The 19,997-nt window shown below is 42.9% G+C and overlaps 1 protein-coding gene across 1 annotated transcript in view; it reads right to left on the bottom strand.

Moving 5' to 3' along the window:
• The window catches only part of PCSK2 (proprotein convertase subtilisin/kexin type 2), a 100,617-nt gene that overhangs the window by 8,128 nt on the left and 72,492 nt on the right, over positions 1-19,997 (bottom strand). Inside the window, exons 8-11 of the mRNA XM_026844692.1 lie at positions 18,073-18,161; positions 14,860-15,035; positions 2,640-2,855; positions 1,289-1,389 (exon numbers count right to left, since the gene is read on the bottom strand). Coding sequence (XP_026700493.1) covers positions 1,289-1,389; positions 2,640-2,855; positions 14,860-15,035; positions 18,073-18,161 — 582 coding nt within the window. The remainder of the gene's footprint in view (positions 1-1,288; positions 1,390-2,639; positions 2,856-14,859; positions 15,036-18,072; positions 18,162-19,997) is intronic.

Genomic DNA, 19,997 nt, shown 5'->3' with positions numbered 1-19,997 from the left:
TTGGCAAGAGTAATTCCAGTCTCCAAGGATAGCCCAAATGAAGAGGAATGGTAATTATTACTGACATATTAAGATTCCAGTCCAGGTTAAACATGCAGTGGTCAGAAAATTCATTGTCTTTACATTTTTTTGGCCATAAGTATTTATTACATCATGGCTGTCCCACTGAATGAATTTGACAGTAGAAGGACCGATCATCCAAAGTTAAAACACTTGTCATGTATGTTTTACACGTATAAAACCTGAAAAATGAAATGTGCCCCAAGTCATGCTCTGAGCACACAACCATTGCTCTGCTAATGATAGAAACTTTATCTCCTCTTTATTCTTCTGCATACTGTTGAAGAAAACTATGTACATAGCACTCACTTCATGCCGAGGTTACAGAAAGTGAAGCTGTATACTTGAGAAAATGTTGTCTCACTTCATAAAATCATTTAACACAAAGTGAAAAGATGGTATAGGTTATTGTAAGGCAAACTTTTCCTAATCATAAGAGAAGAAGAAAATGAAGCAAGATATGCAAGAGGTCTCCAATGTCACGAATAGCATGGAGATGGTAAACAGACAGTGGATAGTTATTCTTTCACATAACAGAGCAATTATGGAGCACAGAAGCAAGTTACCAGCAATAGGTTAAGAAAAAACAAATGAAACATTCCCTACCACCATCACCAAAAACTTATTACTGTGGACCTGACTGCCACTGGATGGCACAGGTGCCAAATACAGACAAGTTGAAAAAGAGCTAGACAGATTCAAGGAAGACAAATCTGCCTGTGGCTATCAAACAGGATAGGCTGACTGCCCTCTCTCCAAACCACGGATTGCCAAAGCTGTTGTTGAAAGATCGCTCTTAATCCACGTTTGTTTTACTCTCCCCTAAGTGTCTGTCATTGCAGACAACACGTGGCACAAGATGAACTCCTGTCTGATACTACAGGTTTGTTCTTATGTTTTTGAAGGCTTGGCATTCCATGCCGGCTATGTGAAGAAGTGAAATAATCTCTCCCTCCAAACCGTGCTGGAGAAGACATAAACTCCTGGAAGCAGTGGATGGAGAGGACACAGAGAGAGCAAGTCAGCCAGAATGTATCTGCTGTATGGCTTCAGCAAGACTGCCGCTCCATCTCCAAGCTGCCATCCATGTCACTACTGTAGCAGGCAGCTTGTTTGCTGCTCCTTCTAGCCCCTTGCCACAGACAGCCAACTTATATGATGAACAACATTAAACAAACCACAGGCCCTCTCCTCTCTAGAGCTCACAAGGAATTTCTCAACAGCATACTTAGCCTCCAGGGCCAAGGCAAACACTCCGGCTGCTTCAGGGGCAGCTGCAGATGTTCCTGAGTGACGCAGGGTGCAGTTGCCATACAAATCCGTTGTAGCCTGCAATAATATTAAGACACAATTAATAAACCAGCTAGTCCATTTGCCTTGCAGCTACAAACTTAGAAAAAAATAGAAAGTGCAGTTTGTGCCCTTGCTCTTTAGAGTAATTGTGTGTTTGTTTCTAGGATCTCTTTTCCCCTTTAGAATACTCTATCGATTTAGAGACACAGTGAGACAGTTACAGAAGGTGTCAATGCAAGAATAAATCAAGATGTAGTAAACCAGTGTTCATTACCGCTTAGAACTTATATAGATGGCAATTATTTCCTGTAAAAAACAGTTTATCCAAAGGCCTTAAATTCCCCTGTGGTTATCAGAAGGATTTGAAACTAGAATTGTTAACAGTATTGAGCTTTCTCACATTTGTGCAACTCCAGAACCAACAGCAGTACCAGGCTGCTATCTTCTATGCAGATTAGTCACTAGAACAGACCAGAAGCACACCTTAGAAAAATATTTTATGGTGATAATTACAAAGGTGCCACAGATCATCCTGTCTGATACCAAGATGGAAACCAGTATTTTCCCATCTGCTACTGCACGTGGGCATTTAGGATTTATACAGTATGTCCTTGGGGGTTTGAAACAGGGCCATGTGTCACAGCCTTCAGCAAAAAATCAACCTTGAGTAACCACACCTGAAGTTTCCACTCTGTGAATTAGACTATGTCCTGGATAGTCGGAATGTGCTGAAGAGCAGTGATCAGTACAGTGGAAGAGAATCCCAATTACATTTGAACAGAAACTGCCTATTTCCCAGTTGTAGGTATGGCCCTGGCCTTGAGTATGATGCTCTGCACTGCTCAATAGGAGGGTGAGGGAGATCTGAACCCCCGTATTTCCTCTGTGGGTGACAATGTCTTTCTGCTCTGTGCAGCCTGTAGCACAGCAGAAGTCGTGACTGCTCTGCCAGTACAAGTATGATCTCAGATGCTGACACTTTTCATTTAAATATTTAAACACCTTTTGTCACACTGTCCCTTGGAAAGAGCGCAACTGAACTTCTAAATCCAGTTTCTGATAAAGGAAAGCACCAAGTGTATGAAGCTCGATGAGATGGAAGATCATCGCTGTTCTCAATATTAATCCCACATCTCAGTTGAGAGTTTTGGCACCATCATGTACTGCAGATGAGAAAATACCCATCTCAGCAAAGAACCATCTGCTGCTCCAATGCAGACAGAGTTGTAACAGGTCACGGGAGTGCACAAAGACAGCAGCAACAGCACAATAATATCTGGACTCACCACGCCAGCCTCCGGATTTCTCTTCCTCCCATTACTAAAGGTAGACGCTAAGGTTGAAGAGCAGCTTTCATCATACAGAGCTGTCCGTCCATCATTTATAGCAGAATTGATGGAAATTGTCCACATGCTTGATGCGTAACCATCACAGTTACAGTCATCGTAGCTGCCCCCATCTCCAGAGGCCCAGACATAGATGCTTCCTTTGCCACCCCGGCCCTGTGAAAGGGGAAGATCGACCCTCTTGCGTTAAATTGCAAACAGGCGACAGCAACTACTTTAAACTGCACATCTCATGATAAAGCTATGCATCTATAAAGAAGAAAACTGGTCCAAACAAAACACACATCAACCTTAAGCTGAAATAACGTGGACTTCTTGCAGGTTATTATACGCAGTTAACTGGCAGCCATAACCACTTCTGCAACCTTATGTACACAGAGCACTTGCATTTATTTCCTGGTTTGTTTGATGCCCTGAAGGCTGCTGTGCCAGATGCTAAGACACTTCATGGATTCATTAGCATTTATGTCAAGGTCTAAGTGCTATGAGGAAAGCGTTCTTTTAAAAGGGATATAGGTCATCTCACATGCTGGGTTTGTAAGATCTAATTAGGTTCAGCAATGGCTAAAAAATTCTGTAAAACTGGCACCTTTTTCTCTCAATAGATTTTTCTCCAAAGGTATCACTGATTCAGAGCTGTTCTTCTGCCAAACCAGCTTCTACTACTACACAGAAAGTGAAGTTATGAGACCATGTAAATCATCTGCAGAAAGATGGTCTACCAATTACACTGAGAAGGTGAGAGATGGATGGGAGAGACTGAAGCTGAAGGGCAGTATAAATGCTTCCCATTAGTTAAAGAAATCCATATAGAGTCCCCAACTTCCAGACAGGCAAGGAGCGGGAAGGGATCAACTCAGCACCTTCTCATCCCATACTAAGAAAAAGGCAGGGGCTGCCTGGAAAAGGGTTAGACCTGAGAACCCTGATTCTCAGGGAAAGATTGGTGGTACTGGACAAAAAGCTCAGATCTCCCTCTGACTCCAGCACAGCTACCATTTCTCTCCATGTTTAGTCCCATGTAATCCAACATTTACTTCCAACAGCACCAGAAGGGTGCAAGTCCTCAATTTAACATACTGTTTCTATGCACTGGGCAGAAGATAAAAAAAATCTTCTGGTCTCTTCACTGTCCAGTCTGAAATGGAAGTTAAAAGAATATACAAACATAGCAACCTGCAATGGTATTTTAATAGGGAACCTTTTCTGCCAGGAATTTAAATTAAATCTGAGCTCCCAGCAGTAGCTTCTATTTTTCACCATGCCCCACTGAACAGAGCAACCTCATTATTTCAAGCATGTTACTGAGTTGCATTATAATCCACTGAATTGCACAGCAGGTTTGCTGCCACTGGGGTATATAACATCTCAGAACATAGATTTTCATAATAAAGATGATGACTATGAAAAAGCTTATTGAAATCAGCCTAAGAACTCCTACAAAGATCTGACATCTATCATTGGAGTTTTAAGGGAGGAGGATACTGTTGCAAAAACATGTACTCGAAGAACAAAATAATTCCAGTAAATTATCAGAAAAAAACTCAACAGATCAGCACAAGAACAGTTACACCTTTTTTCCCTTTGACTTTTTCCATATCCCACCTTGTGCTTTGACTGTCGTTAACCCAAACCTGGGCTTTGGACTCACTTCAGAGGCTACATCCCAAGTTTGCCACCGTGCCAAAACACACCGTCACACCACCTTGCCACCATCTGCCTCCTTTGGACAGCCTCTGTGGCAGCTCCAGCTCATCTCTCTCTGTCCCAAAAAGGCAGGCTGCTGCCCATCACAGAGTAGGTGGCTGATGATGCCAGGAATAGGATGTTTGGCACCTGTACAGATCTGTTCTTAAACCACCTCTTTCTTCCAGCCATTTTAAAGGGAGAGGAAACAATTTTTATGTGATAAATTCACAGAAGTAGCTTGGTGCCTGGAAGTTAGCCCCTGCAGCATTCAGCACAGGGAAGCAGACTTAGCCCTGCTTGGCAAATTGTTTCACACTGCCAAAACTGGGTATTGCTGTGAAGTATTTCAACCCACTGGCAGGATTTGTGGCAGAATGGCAGAAAACATATATAACAGATTGTTGGTGAGGAGCAGGGGGAATCCACAAATTAAATTTGGGCTTGAGTTTGTGGGTGGAGTTAGACTGCTGAGTGCTGCTGGGGACAGATTTCTGCATGTAATTACTCTAAGGTGAGAATGGCCTCAGGATATTGCTTCTGTGAGAGTCACATCCACAAGTGTGGTTTGGTGTTAAAATCCATAATTCATCTCTTAATACCCTAATTTCAATTGCTTTTCCTTCTTAGCCCAGTCTGGATAGAGAAGCAAACACTGCTGGAATAAACTGATAAGCAGCCCAAGTGCATTATTTGCAATGATGCTTAGGACTTGCTGCTTACATTTCCCACAGCCAGACCTGCAGCACTTGGATAGTTTGCACGGGCACACTGTTTGGTGGCTGTCCTCAGGCATCGTTTCACTTACCAGGCAGAAATGACCTCAGGTGAAGTGAATTTTTAATTCTCTGGTTGGCAGTAGTCTAAACCAGAAAAATCCCAGTTGGGTCAACTAAGTGTGGTATTTAAAGCAAACTGAAGGATCTTATTGGCATCTCAACCTTCTATTAACCTAAAAAAATTTCAGTGGTGTTACTCAACTTAGGCTGCTGTAAAATTCAGGCCAAAACAGGACTGGAGGAGGTGGTAGTAATACACACTACAAACACCAGAGGGAGCTTGAAGGAAGATTCAGGATGAAGAGAGAAGACCAGTAAAATAACAAGATACATTTTATAGAGTATCTTTCCTCTAGAATCCTCTTGAAACCTGCTCGTTTTTCTCAAAAGCGATGCACAGCATGGCACCCACACTTCTGAGCCATCCGAAGCTATATCTCACTCCGAGCTGAAAATGGGTCTTGGTGCATCTAGTCCTAGCCCAAGGGGCCCACCTCTCAACTCAGGCTAAATCAGAATTAAATCTTGGGCAAGGCTATATGCTTAGAAAGTTATGGACAGCTACTGAGAAACTCTCTTTGCAGAAACAGCACGTTTTCTATTTCCAGTGTCCTTCGTGGGATGTTGTGCTACCAGCAAAAAATATCCCTGAGAAATTTTCTTACCCCTTTTCTCATCTTCTAAAGAGCATAATCCCAGAAAAACATCTTTACTGAACTACCTTGCAAAAGGGAGTTGGCAGGGGACTTCAGAGCCTAATTTACTTTATGTAACTTCAGGCGTATCTTGAACTCTTTTTTCCTTGTTACTCTGTTCATTCATCATGCCTGCTGGGCTAGTGCCTAAGCTGGTGTTTCTCAAGGTTTTGATTGCTGGATCACACTCTCCAGATAAAAATGGGTGGTATTTGACAAATAAATCTCCTCCAGATTCCCTGACCTTTCCCACCAAGGCTGGCAAGAGACTGTGTGAATAAGAGCTGGGCCTCTAACATAGCACAGCCTAGCTCACCCCCTCCCACCTGGCCATCGAGGTTGCTGAAGATGGATGGAAGGATGTCGTGGTTTAAGCCCAGCTGGCAAGTAAGCACCACACAGCTGCTTGCTCACTCTCCTCTGGTGGGATGGGGGACAGAATCAGAAGAGTAAAAGTGAGAAAACTCGTGGGTTGAGATAAAGACGGTTTAATAAGTAAAGCAAAAGCCACACACACAAGCAAAGCAGAACAAGGAATTCATTCCCCACTCCCCATGGGCAGGCAGGTGCTCAGCCAGCCCCAGGACAGCCGGGCTCTATCACGTGTAACGGTGACTTGGAAAGACAAACACCATCACTCTGAACATCCCTCTGCTTCCTCCTTCTGTAAAGTCATAAAAGCACGTTCCTGATGTTCTTGGGCTTTGGCCTAGTCCTTCAGTCCCAGATCAGGACTAACAGTTTCCAATCAGTACAAGTTAAAAACAAAGAATGGACTCCTGCCCTAAAAAGCCAAGTACAGGGGAACAACAGCATCAGGACACCAGCAGGCAGACAGGCTCAGAATAAGAATGAAAAAAAAAGCAGCACCTGACTGCGAGGAGGTGGTTGGGTTTTTTTAGGCACAGTGAAAAGTATTTCAGGATAAGGACAGCCAAATTGTTTGCTAATATTTATGGACTGTCTCATTTCTAAGGAAGAAAATGCAGATGAAGCACTTTTGAAAAAAATATGAAAAATTACAGAACTGGAAATTGCTTTCTGTAACATATTATTTTATAAGGACCTTTCTTTCTGCATGACATATGATAGCTATTTTGTAATTTTTCCCCTTAAGAAAACGGAAGTGTTTCAGCACCTTCTATATAATTTAATAGCAATTTATGTGCCTGCTATGGTAAGAGATAGGTTGGTTTTCCAGAAAAAATGAAAAATTCTACAGCTTTATCAAAGTTTTTGCCATGGGTCCTACTGACTTATGAATAGGACTGAGTTTCCATCCCCTATTAATTTTGACTGTGTTTTCCTCTGAAAAGAGTGTTTCTTTCTCTTCAGGACTGAATTATTTGAAAATCCTTACATGTTTTGTAATTAAGAACTGCATCCTTCAGTAATGATTGCTAATTATCTCGGAAAGCACAGTTTGCAGCCCAGGCAGGCAACACATAATTGCCGTTATGCTTCCAGGCTGGGGCACATCAAGGCAAGGATAGACTGTGGAAGAGCTGTGGGACCATTTGCCCGCTGTCATTATGTGGCAGGGAGCACCGGACTATGCTCTCATGACTTCCAGGAGCCTACACAGAGACCCTACTCTACCCTGGTCTCCCCACCACTTCTGTGCACGAGCAGTCCAGCTACATGGCATAAGCCAGCTGGAGGCAGTGAGTCCTTGGCACTGCTGAACTGCTGCTCATCTTTTGCACTGCCAGGGTTTTCTGGAGCCTGCCTGCCTGTTCCTGCATCCCTGGCAGCATGCCAGCTGGACAGCCCACTGAGCCCCCGCTCTCCTGGCTCCTCCAGCTACCTCTGCATCTGCCAGGCTGATCTGCTCAGAGCAATCTGGTAGCCTGTGACTTCCTGGATCCCTTTGCTCCTTTCCTATACTGATTTCCTGGGGAGTGCTAAAATCTAAAGCAAATCTAGGCAGAAATGCGTGCCTGACAGCCAGCCAGGTAATCGCAATTTAACCATGAAGACACCAAAGTATGAAGCAGGGAACATAACTGGATTTACAATGCTCAGCACTGCACACGTTCAAGGGGGCAGCTGTCTTGTTTGAGCTGAATACCTTAGCATTTCTGCCACATCCAGCCCCCTCCAAAACCTGGAGCTGCTGTGCTGTGCCCCTGGAAAAGCCCAGGATGTCTGACCTGCCCAGTGCACCCACAAGTCATGGAGTTCAGCACAGAATAAAAAGCAGCTGGACTATCCTACTGATGAAGGTGGTGCCCCTTCACTGCCGGCCCGTCTAACCCTCAGGCATTCAATGGGGAAGGAGGAAAGGCCGTTTTGGCAGAGCATGAACTCAGCTAAACACTTGGCTGCTATGCAGAGGTCAACCATCACTTGGAACCATGTTTCAGTCATGTTTCACCTGGTTTTGTCCCTTTCATATTTTGTTGCCTTCACTGTTGGCTGTTTGGTTCCCCCTATCAGATTTCTGAAACTATTTGGGTCAAGTAATAATCACCTAAGTACAAAAGACTGCTGCATATGAGATTCTGACAGAATTAAGCCCTGTACTTGTTCAACCCTAAAAAAAGGCTTTATATAACTTATTCAGCTTGGTCACAAGAAGAGTATTGAACTTCCAAGTACCAACCTCCAATTAATTCCATAATTGTTAATACTTCCTTTGGCTAAAAATAATGCTTGAGCTATTTTCTATTTCTAAATTACTGTTGAAACTGGATGGACTTCTGTTAGCCAAGAGAAACAAATGGAAAATCACACATTTGGTGAAGAGAGACTGCATTAGGTTTCAATTAGAGTTCAGTCCAACAGGGAAATGGGGAGGGAACTTTGCAAATGCTGAGACAAAACCTTTAATTATCCTTTCCTTTTTTTGTTGAATCCTGGGCTGTGTACCACAAGTGATAACGCATTACTCTAGTCCAGCAATTCTGCAGGTGTAATTCTGGTATTGGTAATATTTACAAAAATCAATCCCATATTTCTAAACTAGATTAGTACCCAGAAAAAGATTCTAAACATCCGATTTACTTTTCACCAGTGACGATTCCGGTTTGTTTGCCCAGAGCTCCCAACTGATGTGATGAACCCTGGCCTCACAGCTTCACCTGTGGCTCCTGTAACACTCTGCAAAGGTTCTCGGCTTGTAGCACCAGCCTTGCTGGGAAGCAAAAGCACATGGCTGCTGAGCTGTGGCACAGAGATTAGGCAAATACACTTCTGGGATCAGAGTGAGACAGCAAAATCTACATTTTGAGGCTACATTGTTGTCTTGTCTCCTTAGAAAACAGTAATTTACATGTTAATAAAATATTTACATGTAGAGCTTACAAATATTGCCATGTTGGCCCAACCTATTGATAGAGCAGTTTTCTGCTCTTTATGAGTCATTTAAGTCTTTGTGAAGGGCAATATTTAACCCTGTCACAGGCCCACGCAAAGGACAAACCTATGACAGCCAAGGTCTTGAGTTGACCAAGACATCCCTAAGGAGGCCAGTATCACAACAGAAATCAGGAGCACTTGGGTTTTGTCCCCATCCTGTCCTCAGAGGCACATGTCCCTTCCCTGGTCTGTGGCAGGAAAGCAGACGGTCACAGACTGATCTCCAAACCTGGGTCATGTACTCAGTGAAAGGTCGTGTATCCCACTAACAGGTCAGAAAAGCTGGTTATGCTGTTTTGCAAAAGCCTGGAAATATTCCCTGTCAGGCAAATTCAGAATTCCAAGCAGATAAAACACACTCGTGTGGGGTTTTAATAAGGTTTGATGTTAGCTTACATAAATAAGACAAGGCATGGAATTATAATGCAGATTCCAGACACAATAGCAATGCTCCCAAGTTATAAAGAAGCTTGTAAGGCTTCCTCAGAAAAGGAGTAATCAGATGGTTGCCAGATCATAAACTAATTTCGCTATCTTCACTTGGCTGTTGAGCAAATAAAACGATGTCAGAGGTATCTAACTGCATATACTTTATTAACATGCTATCTTCAGCATATTTCAAAGAACAATAACACAATGTCTGTGGCCTTGGAGAGAGGCAAATGAGAAATATTTCCTTTCATTTTTAACACCGTCCTTTCTTCCTTCATTGGTGAGCCCAATTACAGAGCCATGATGAGACTATAAATTATTAATACTGCTCCCCTGACAATTTGTACTTGTGCAGCATTTTCTTAGGTAGACCCATATTATGGAAGCAATAACGTTTTCACCAGCACAAACACAAATGGATCATGTCTTATATATTCTGGCTGAGCCAGTGAAGTCTCAAGAAATTAATTCAGTCCATGAGCAACTCCTCATAACCTCCTAATATAAAAGCCTACATCATAAAAATGCAATAGATAGAGACCAGCTTAGCTTGATTACTCCTTTTTACTGCCTTAAGTTCCAATAGCTGAAGCTGGAAAGAACTGGACTCATGAAAATAAGAAATGTTTACTGGATATTGCATTAAAAACAGGATGTACCGTAAAATATGGGTGGAATTAGTTCTTGAGCTTAGTTACCTTTTGCTGTTTAAGATGACTGCTGATACTATTCTGGAATGCAAGGCACCAGAGAACAAAAAGTCTACATTTGAGAGTGTTGTGTGCTGTCACAGGAATCCCATCCCTACCTCCCCCTCCAAGCTGCCTAGCCCCCAAAGTGGGTAAGCACAGGTCAGACAAGGGATATGTAAATCACACAGCATTGCTTTCTCCAGCCATACTATATATAAAATGCTACTACTGGCTCACTTCCCCCTTCTCTCAAATTAAAAATACCTCTCAATCAGATGAGATAGCTAGCTGGGCTCAACACAGCAAGGCTGTTTGTTCCTATGTCCATCATCCTGGCTTCTTGCTCCGCTCTGAATTTTAGTTTGTATTTCTGCACCTGTGGTAAAATCTCTCCACAGCTCATCAGAAAAATGTATCTACAAATAGGTGACACACAGCCCAGAACAATGTTAAGTTGGTGATTTACGATACCTTTTCTCCCTAGATGTCATAATGCGTTGGCTGATCACAGATGGGGTGGCTCAGACAGAGTCTAGAGGCCAGATAATAAAATCTCATTAAGGATATCCGCTTTTTGTTCATGACAAGTGTGTTTAAAGAGAGAGCACGTGACAGAGGGCATTCTCTGGATCTGTCTTTCACCAGACAGAAGAGGATTTGGCCCTTAGCCTGTTGTGGACTACCCCGATGGGTAAGTGACTCGGGCACTGTCTAGCACAGTCTCCCGTTACAGCTGGCAGCCAGCATCAGATGCCTCAGAGCAAAGGGCGATTTGCAAGACCCCCTCATTAGGCAGGTGCTGGACACTTGCAAGTTTCAACTTAAGTCTTTAAAAAACTAGAAGTTGTATTAAGTCCTTTTTGATTACAGCCCAAATATGTCTTTCCTAGCTGATGGAATTTGGATTAGGTAATGCCCGTGTCAAACCAGTGCCGATAACTGCCAAACTCTTGTGGGTGTCTGTGTGTATTAAACTCTCAATCCCTATTCTCAAGCACTTACTTGCTAATTCAGCTCTGAGCTCATTTATCTTTGCAGTGTAACTACCACCATTCAGTGACCCAGTCACACTGCTGACTACTGCCCCTGAACAAAAGTCACGAGATAACACAGTGAAGGGTAGAAGGCACTAACAAATGAATGGGACTGTGTCTTAGTAACAAAAACCGGCTTGAGTCCCTTTCCCAATACCTTCTGTTTGCATGTATTGTGCTGACACCAAGCTCACACACATGCCACCTGCTTTGTGTTCAGCCTTAGAAACGCAGTTAGTAAAAGAGCCCATAAAGGAGTTGCCAGTGTGATGGACAGATTCTGCTGTCCTTAATTATGCTATTTTAGTGCTGCCTTTATTCATGCTATTTACCTTACAAGTGGACAGCACACCAGAGGGAAGGTATGATTAAGACAGAAGGCAAAAATTAGCTTAACAAATGCCAAAAATGGGAAATGGAAGAGGAAAAGTAAGAATATATGTTAGCCTTAGCCCACCTGGTTATGGCTGTGTGGCTTCAAGCCATAAAAACAGACATGCAAACAAGAAGTCTCATGGTTTCTGCAGTTTTCATCACCTTATCCTTATCAAGCGACTAGTTACCCCTAGCACCCCAGCAGCAATGTATGCCAAAAGGACATGACAGTGGAAGTGAGTTTGGGAGAAGGATGAAACTCTTTGTCAGTGAGTTTCTCCTTGAGACAGGTTCTGAAGTGTGATGGCAACAAGGTAAATACTACCTGTGTCTGTTAACTGCATATTCCCCATAAGAATTTTGTATCACTCCCACTTATTTATTTTTAGTTTATTGCATTAGAAGTAAGGACATTAATCTTGCTCTGTGCAAGAGATTTTACATTTCCATCTAGGACATTTGAAAGTATTGCTTTTAGTTTAACAACACATTTTTATTCTCAGCATGTTGCTTCCTCCCTGCCAATACTTCAGCTTCATCACTAATTTGTGAACCGTAATTCTGGTGAGAATCAGCTATAGACTAAGAAATTCCTACATTTATTTGTCTCTTGGTAGTAAGAGGGGCTTTTATTCTGAAAAAAATACATTAGATTTACATTTGTACAGTCAACAGAAAATTTGATAGCTATATTATAGACCTAAACTAGGTAAAAGGGTATTACGTCAAAGGTTTATTAATCTCCCTTTACATGCAGGAAAGTCTGTAGTGGGTTTTTCAAAGCACAATGGAGAGTACTCAGCATCCACTGACACCCTAAAGTATCTTTAGAAAATCTGGCTCTCCTCAAAGACAGAGCAGAACAAACTATATGAAAAAAAAAAAGAAAAAAAAGAAAAAGCTTTCTATGACAGGAAATGTAATGAGCAAAATAAGGACAGATACAACTATGATCCCAACGCAAAGGGAGCTATCTGGGGTGGAGCTGTCTCTTCTTTTGCACACATATTGCCAGGAGATAGCTGGGATACTGCCACTATAAAATTAAGTGTAATTGTCCCTGGACAACAATATCTTCCTTAGGTAGAATCCAATATCATTCCTTCTGATCTCTAATTGTGCATTGGCTGTTTGACAGAACTGGTTTCCTAATGCAGGCTCATCCTGTTAATTTTATGTTTTCTGATAAGGTCTGAGAGCAACCCCTCCCAGAGCACCGCTCACTGTCACCACTCTCTCTCCTTCACAAGCATTCAACCCAAGAGATCTCAGGGCCCCTTCTGATCTTAATATTGCAAGTTATTTCATAAAGAGAATTACAAACACTTCTGAGGGGAAGGCATTAAAAGAATAATATGCCCAACACTCCTAAGTATGGAACTATGACCAGACAATAAAATAGAAGAGAAAAATCTCTTCTCCTATACTTAACATTCAAAGAAAAGGTTAATTCCAGCAGTATCTCCACAAAATAAAGCATATGACATTACGATAGGTTAACTGAAATATCTTTTAAACACCAAACTACAAAAAAATGTTACTACAATTTAAAATCTGTTTCTCTTGAGGGGTAAAATACCTCTGTTTAGTTCAGCATTCCCTTGCCAGATTTATTAGTGTCTTTTCTGTTACTTTTAGATGAGTTCCACACAGGAGGAGAATAACACAAAAATTATATGGGAATTTTTCTACCTATGTCTGCTCCAACCAACATCAGTGGAAGGAAGATCAAGTATCCACTAACTATAAGACATCACATTGTTGCTAAAAACATATCAACTGTGTCACACACCCAAGAAAGATTCTTCCCAAGACAGAAGTATTTAAGGGGATCTTTATGGAAACACTAGATAAATGAAAGAAAGTCATGAGAAGGAAGGCAGCTTATGTAACATGACTTCAGAGGGACTTTGAGCTCGTCAGAGGTTTGTAAAGTTTATAGTACAGAACTGAGCATACTCAGGAGAAATCTGTGACAAGTCTTGCCGTGTTATTGCAGTACATTGCCAATTTTATGGGTGAGAGCATGAAGATGACTGTAATTCATCTGTTATAGGCAAAACATTTGAGGCTCAGGATTTGAGAGAGCTTTAGATGCTTCACTACCTACCACAGCAGTAGAATAAATTATCACGTCACAAAACATGGTAAACTGAATGTGCTGTTCACAGAGAGGTGGTGATGAAGAGTGGGAGAAACTGGCACGAGTAAGATGAAGAAATAATTTGGATGGAAAAATGAGTAATTGTGGAGCTCCCACACAAAAATCACCCCTCACGTTCTGGGGAATTTCATATCTTTTAATTATGGAAACCCATCTACAATCAACCAAGGGGAGGAGGCTTGTTCCTTACGGCACCAGGAGCAGCTGTGGTTGTCCTGGGTACATGACACCGAAGAGATGGAGACAGAGCCGTGAAAGGTTGGTTGGTTGGTTGGTTGGTTGGTTTGGCCTGATTTGTTTTCTTTTTGAGTTGTGGCACACATTTTACCCAACCTTTCTAACAGAGTACAGGTTTAGCAGATTTCAGGATGGTATTCATTGTCTTTAACAAAGACCACAGACTGTTCCTAGGAGGAGGTGGAAAGGTGGGAATAAACAGGGAGGCTCCTGCTGCTGTGGAATAGTATTACTCCATGGACATCTGAACAGTTGTGGTTCAATCACAGCTATGATAATAATCACATGAGTGACCTGAAAGATGATACAAATCCTAAATGATGATTAAATTGGTAAAACACCAAAACAGACAATGTTATGTCAGTAGTACAGCTGGCATGTTTCAACCTGGGGAATATTTACAGGATCAGGCGCTTCCATTTTGACTGCGATGGCATATGAAAAGTGTATGTAAGCTGACCAGAGATAAACACAGTTCCGTGCAAGACAGCACATTACCCCAAGACTATACAATAAAAGCAATGCCACCAATATTGCAGAGAGCATATCGATGAACCTTGGAACATGCTGAAAGCTGGGACAGTTTACACAACTGCATTGTGTTCCACAATATCTATGGGAGGAACACGTATTCCCAAGTCATTGGTTTCAGTGTGTGTACATATCATCCTGCCCCAATATCCAGATTATTTAATAAGACTGTTACCTTGTTCACACCATCTGCCATTGCTTGCAGTGTTAGCTCTCTAGGTCCATCCACAGTCTTTCCATTATCAGTTGGTCCCCAGCTGGCACTATATATATCTATGACTTGAGGCATATGACTGATAGAGGAAGCCTCGATAATATCTGTCATAAATGGCTGGTCAAGCATTCGAATACCTGTAGATTTAATCAATATAAACATAAATTTTGCATTATGCAGCACAAGACGAAATCTCAGCACCTGGAGAAGTCCCCCTGTTACAGGTATTTTAATTCACTGGCAGCTTCACCCACTCCGTGATTCTGCACTCACCATTCCCATTTCACCAGGCTGTGCTTACCCAGCAGGATGGCAGCACTTAAACGCCCAGCCACAGCAATGCAGCGTGGCCCAGAAAGAAAAAGCATTTTATTGTTACCTTTCTGATTACACTGTATTTTTGATCTACTATTTGAAAACACTTTTAAAACAGTAGTATTCAGCAATCTCAGCATTTCCTATCATTTAAGTAATATTAATTGTATTTAAAATAGTATTTTGTAACAACTAGGGAAGTTGTTATCCATCTCTAATTTATAGTCAGTGATGCGCTGACACTTCATTAGTTTTTCAAGTAATTTTTCTGTTTATTTTGGTTCTCTTCCAGAATCTAATCAGAGGGGAAAACACACTACACAACAATTTCCTGGAAAGATATCATTGTGTCAACATGCAGACGCAATAGCAAAATATGGCCAGTATTTGGAGAAAAAAGCAAACTAAAAGCTGCATCCTTTAACCCATACTGCAGCACAAGTTAAGAGTTTAAACGATACAGTCCTAGGACATGCCAACTTCGTAGAACCTCCAAGCGTTGGCCCTAAGCAAGCCAGAGAGCGTGACAAAGATAGCAGCACAAGCCCTCACATCCATCACACCCCACACATAGGACAGTTTCACTGACAGGCCTGACTAACCAGTGATACATTCCAACTCTCATTTGTAGCCTTGATTTGAAGCTCAGTTTTTCCCAACAGTTTGAGGACACAGATGGGAAGAAATCAATACCACAGAGCCAAACAGTATGAATGGCAGCGAGGACCCTGATTTAGAAGCCAGTGCTTTTACTATATTCCACACAAAATCCATGTGCCAAATGTAAGGCTGAAAAAAGTGGTATAAACTTCAAATATAAACCAGACCAAAGCTGGATATATTCCTGATCTGCTAATTCAAGCTAGAAATTATGAAGTTAAACTCAATGAGTGAGAAATTCCGTCACATGCTTGTAAAATGCAGATCTGCACTGAAACCACAGAATTAGTTATCGACCCCAGGGAGGAGGGGAAAAACAGAAGAAGCGAAGCCATCTGGTTTAACTTTAGGGCAAAAAAGAGGTACAAGAAGCAAAACACACAATGCCCCTTGGCTACCAACTTGCACACATGGACCCTGACTCCTGCCAGCAGCAGACTCAGCTCTAATGAGCGCCCACGTTCGTGCTGACCAGGTGGTGGAGCTACAGGTGCATGCTGTCCTCGGGCAGGAAAGGCTGGCACTTCCAAAAATCGGGGGGGATTTTGCTACGAAGTGGACAAATATCAAAGATTATTTGTAGGCTGTTGGTCATCAGTAAAGGCCTTCAACCTCTTGACTTTTAAGCAACCAGCTTGGAGTTGAGGAGTTATACTAATCATACAGGTGAGGTCTAGCCAAAATATGTCTCAATGCATCGTCCTCTAAGAGTAGCTGTTGCTGGAATGCAAATTTTGTGCGACGTCCCATCCCTGAAGGGGACATTACCACTACTGAAGGGAACAAGCACTAGATCTGCTGGGTCAGTTACTAAGTCTCAGTGGTATTTCTTGGGGTAACAGCTTAGCAAACATTGCTTGGTGCCCTTCTGGAGCAGACATTCAGCTTTCAGTCATCTAGGTGACAGGTGAAGTGTAGCCTTCCCCAAATTCTTCTGACACTGCAGTGAAAGAGAGGACAGGTCTTACAAGGAGTGGCTGAAGGAACTGGGGGTGTTTAGTCTGGAGAAGAGGAGGCTGAGGGGAGACCTCATCGCCCTCTACAGCTACCTGAAAGGAGGGTGCAGAGGGGGGGGGTGTGAGTCTCTTGAACCAAGTAACAAGTGACAGGACAAAAGGGAATGGCCTCAAGTTGTGCCAGGGAAGGTTTAGACTAGAAATTAGGGAGCATTTCTTTCCAGAAGGGGTTGTTGGACGTTGGAAAGGGCTGCCCAGGGCAGGGGTGGAGTCCCCGTCCCAAGTTGGGTTGACCCAGCACTGAGGGATCTGGTAGAGTTGAGAACGGTCAGGGTGAGGTCAACGGTTGGACTGGATGATCTTCAAGGTCTTTTCCAACCAAGATGATTCTGTGATTCTGTGAAACAGGGACTGGCCAAGCAGAGCAGAGCTGCCCATGCACACACACTGTGAACCATACCCAGGAAGCAATGGGTGCACCCACACTGGTGTTTTAGTGTGGATCAGCAAATGAAAGTGGAACACAAGTATATTGCTGTGCCGTGGTTCTTTCTCATCATGGAACAGTCTTAAGAGCAGGAAAACTGGATTTCTTCAGATTAAACTAAACCAACGCATGCTGTCCAAGTGCCTAAGTCACTCCAAGCACTGTATCCCGTCTATCGGCACAGACAAGAGCTAGTTAGAAGTAAAAATACCCAACACACCCGAGGTGTGAATGCTGGGTGCTAGGCATCCCCCATTTCATTCTGTGCATCCACTCCTGCCACTCTGCATCGCTTGTTAAAACAGAGGAAACCAGTGAGCACAGATTTACAGCACTGCAGGCCCTGCCCAGTGAGAGCCTGAAGAGTAAGAGCAGCACGGGATTTGCCTTTTCAAGCAGTTTCTAAGTGCAGCAGGAATTTGTATTTTACCTCCTGCAAAATGAGATTTGTCACAAATGATTCTGCAGCTACGCAGGGAAGAAGCACTGAAAAATCAGTCTACAAACAGGAGTTGGCATAAGAAGGAGCAGAGCTGTTCCTCTGCAATGTTATTAAAGAGGCTATATAAAGCCCTCAGTTGAAAAGGCAAAGCCATGGAGAAATTCCTCTCCCCAGCTACTGTGAAAAATAATAAACACATGGCCCAATGCCAGCCTGTAGTCCTGTCCTGGGCAACGCTCCCTGTCTCTGCAGGACAAGTTCTGCCTATGGCACAGTGGCGTAAGGACCATTTACACCTTGAGTTGCTACCGTACCTGCCACCTTGGAGTTGTACGCAACTCCCACGCCGCAGATGTTGTTGTTGGCAGCAGCCGACACCTCTCCTGCACACCTTGTCCCATGGCTGCAAAATGGAAGACAGAGACACCAGGTGAACCCCAGCTAATACACATGCTGAACGGAGCTGGATCGCTGTGGTCCTGGTTTTGCTTCAGTCAGCTCCCAGTACTTCAGAGGCAAACCGATCCATGGTGAACTGTTGAGTGCTGTATTTGGATACTCGGATGAGCTCACTCCTTCCTGGAGCAGGAGATAATCAACTGCCCCTCTACAGTATGAGCGATGCTTGCTCCGAGGTTAAAATGCATACTTACGCTTCATTTAGTTGTGAAGGTATTCAGACCTTTCTTTTTTTTAACTCTGTCAAACAGGTTCTGCCTTGTTAACAACTATTAGTCAGTAGAAACAGGCCCTTGACAGAACAGTGTAAAAATACACTCAATATTAACTCCTTTATTTTTGTGACTTGACAGCGTGACACCCATTATTTTGAACCCCACAGCATGAAGGCCATTCAAACACGTGCAAGGAGCATACCGCTGCCCACAGAAGCAATGCTGTGGAAGGAGGTGGGTGCAATATCAAGCTGGAGTAGCAGAAGGAAGCCACAAGGGTCACTGCACTCCTCAACAGCAGAGCTGTGGCCTGTCCGGACCTCAGGCCACGGGCATCCTCCAGTGCCTAACTCCCAAGAGAGTTGACAAGGTGCTCCAGCTCCCAGCTCACGGAACTGCTGCTTTCTGCTCAAGTGGGAAATGTCTCTGCTGTGACAGGGAGGTCCAGATTCGGGCTGACTTGTGGCACCTCAAGAACACTTGGTGTCTCTGAAGTGCTTTATAGTGGTTTGCAGAGACCCTTTAACTGGCAGTGGCACTGAGGCAGTCCTGCAGGAAGGCAGACTGCATTTTCCTTTCTCGTAATTCATCACAGAAATTAAACCACAGAGAAGATAAATATGGACAATACAATCTAATTAAAAAAAAAATAGCACAGCAGTAGAGAAACTAGCAAAACCTGGGGTTTTTTAAGTTTAAGATGTTGAATCAATATGGATCCATCCTACTGCTCACATCAATCTACTTTGTGCATTAAAACTGGCCTTACTCCTATAGTATGTTAAGGATTCAAGCAATTAGCTATGCTGTATTATAAAGGCTATATGGAGTGCCAGGTGAACCATACCAGGAGGCAGCAGAATTGTTTTGTTTTAATCATCTTTTTTCTCTCTCTCTCTCTCTCTCTCCCTTTAGGCACCTCTGGCAAAGGTGAGTGTAACATTAATAAAGAGGTGAGAAGCAACACATTCTTTTTCCTGCTGTACTTGGAAGAATACTTTTAAAGGTAGCTCCATGAAAGAAAATGACTGGCCTCAAATGTACACAGTGCCTTGATCGTGAAAGGGTGAAGATCTCGTGCAAGTTCCTTTTACAAAGGGGGCAGAGAGGAGAGTGATACAGATTCAGCTGCTGGAGGAATTTCTTTCAACAAGCACATTTTCCCTCATGCCCTTGTTCAAGGAACTGTGAAAAAACATATACAGTTGCTAAGCATTCATTATCTAGTCACCTGTGGGCTAGCTACAAGGCACAAAGCAGAATAAATGGCTTTGTTAAAAAATTGACTTGACTGATGCTGGGGTGCAAAAAACTGACACTATCAGGTGTGCTTTTTCTCTCTCAGAGGGAAAAACTGTATTAGGACCTTCCTGCTGAAAATATTTTATCAGGAGGTCCTCCCCCTGACACTGCCTCCCCAGCACACTGGCCCACATGATGCAGACTGCAAGCAGATTTGTTCCAGCAGCTCAGGGTTTAGATACCATGCTGCTGAGTGGAGAAAAAAAAAATAAAAATCACATGTGAGTTAGTGGAAATGCATTTGGTTGAATTATTAATGGCAA

Source organism: Athene cunicularia, assembly GCF_003259725.1.
Source record: "Athene cunicularia isolate RWA chromosome 3 unlocalized genomic scaffold, athCun1 chr3_part1, whole genome shotgun sequence".
NCBI classification, from domain to species: Eukaryota; Metazoa; Chordata; class Aves; order Strigiformes; family Strigidae; genus Athene; species Athene cunicularia.
Note: the sequence above shows the minus strand (reverse complement) of the source record. Positions and strands in the feature narration are given on the sequence as shown.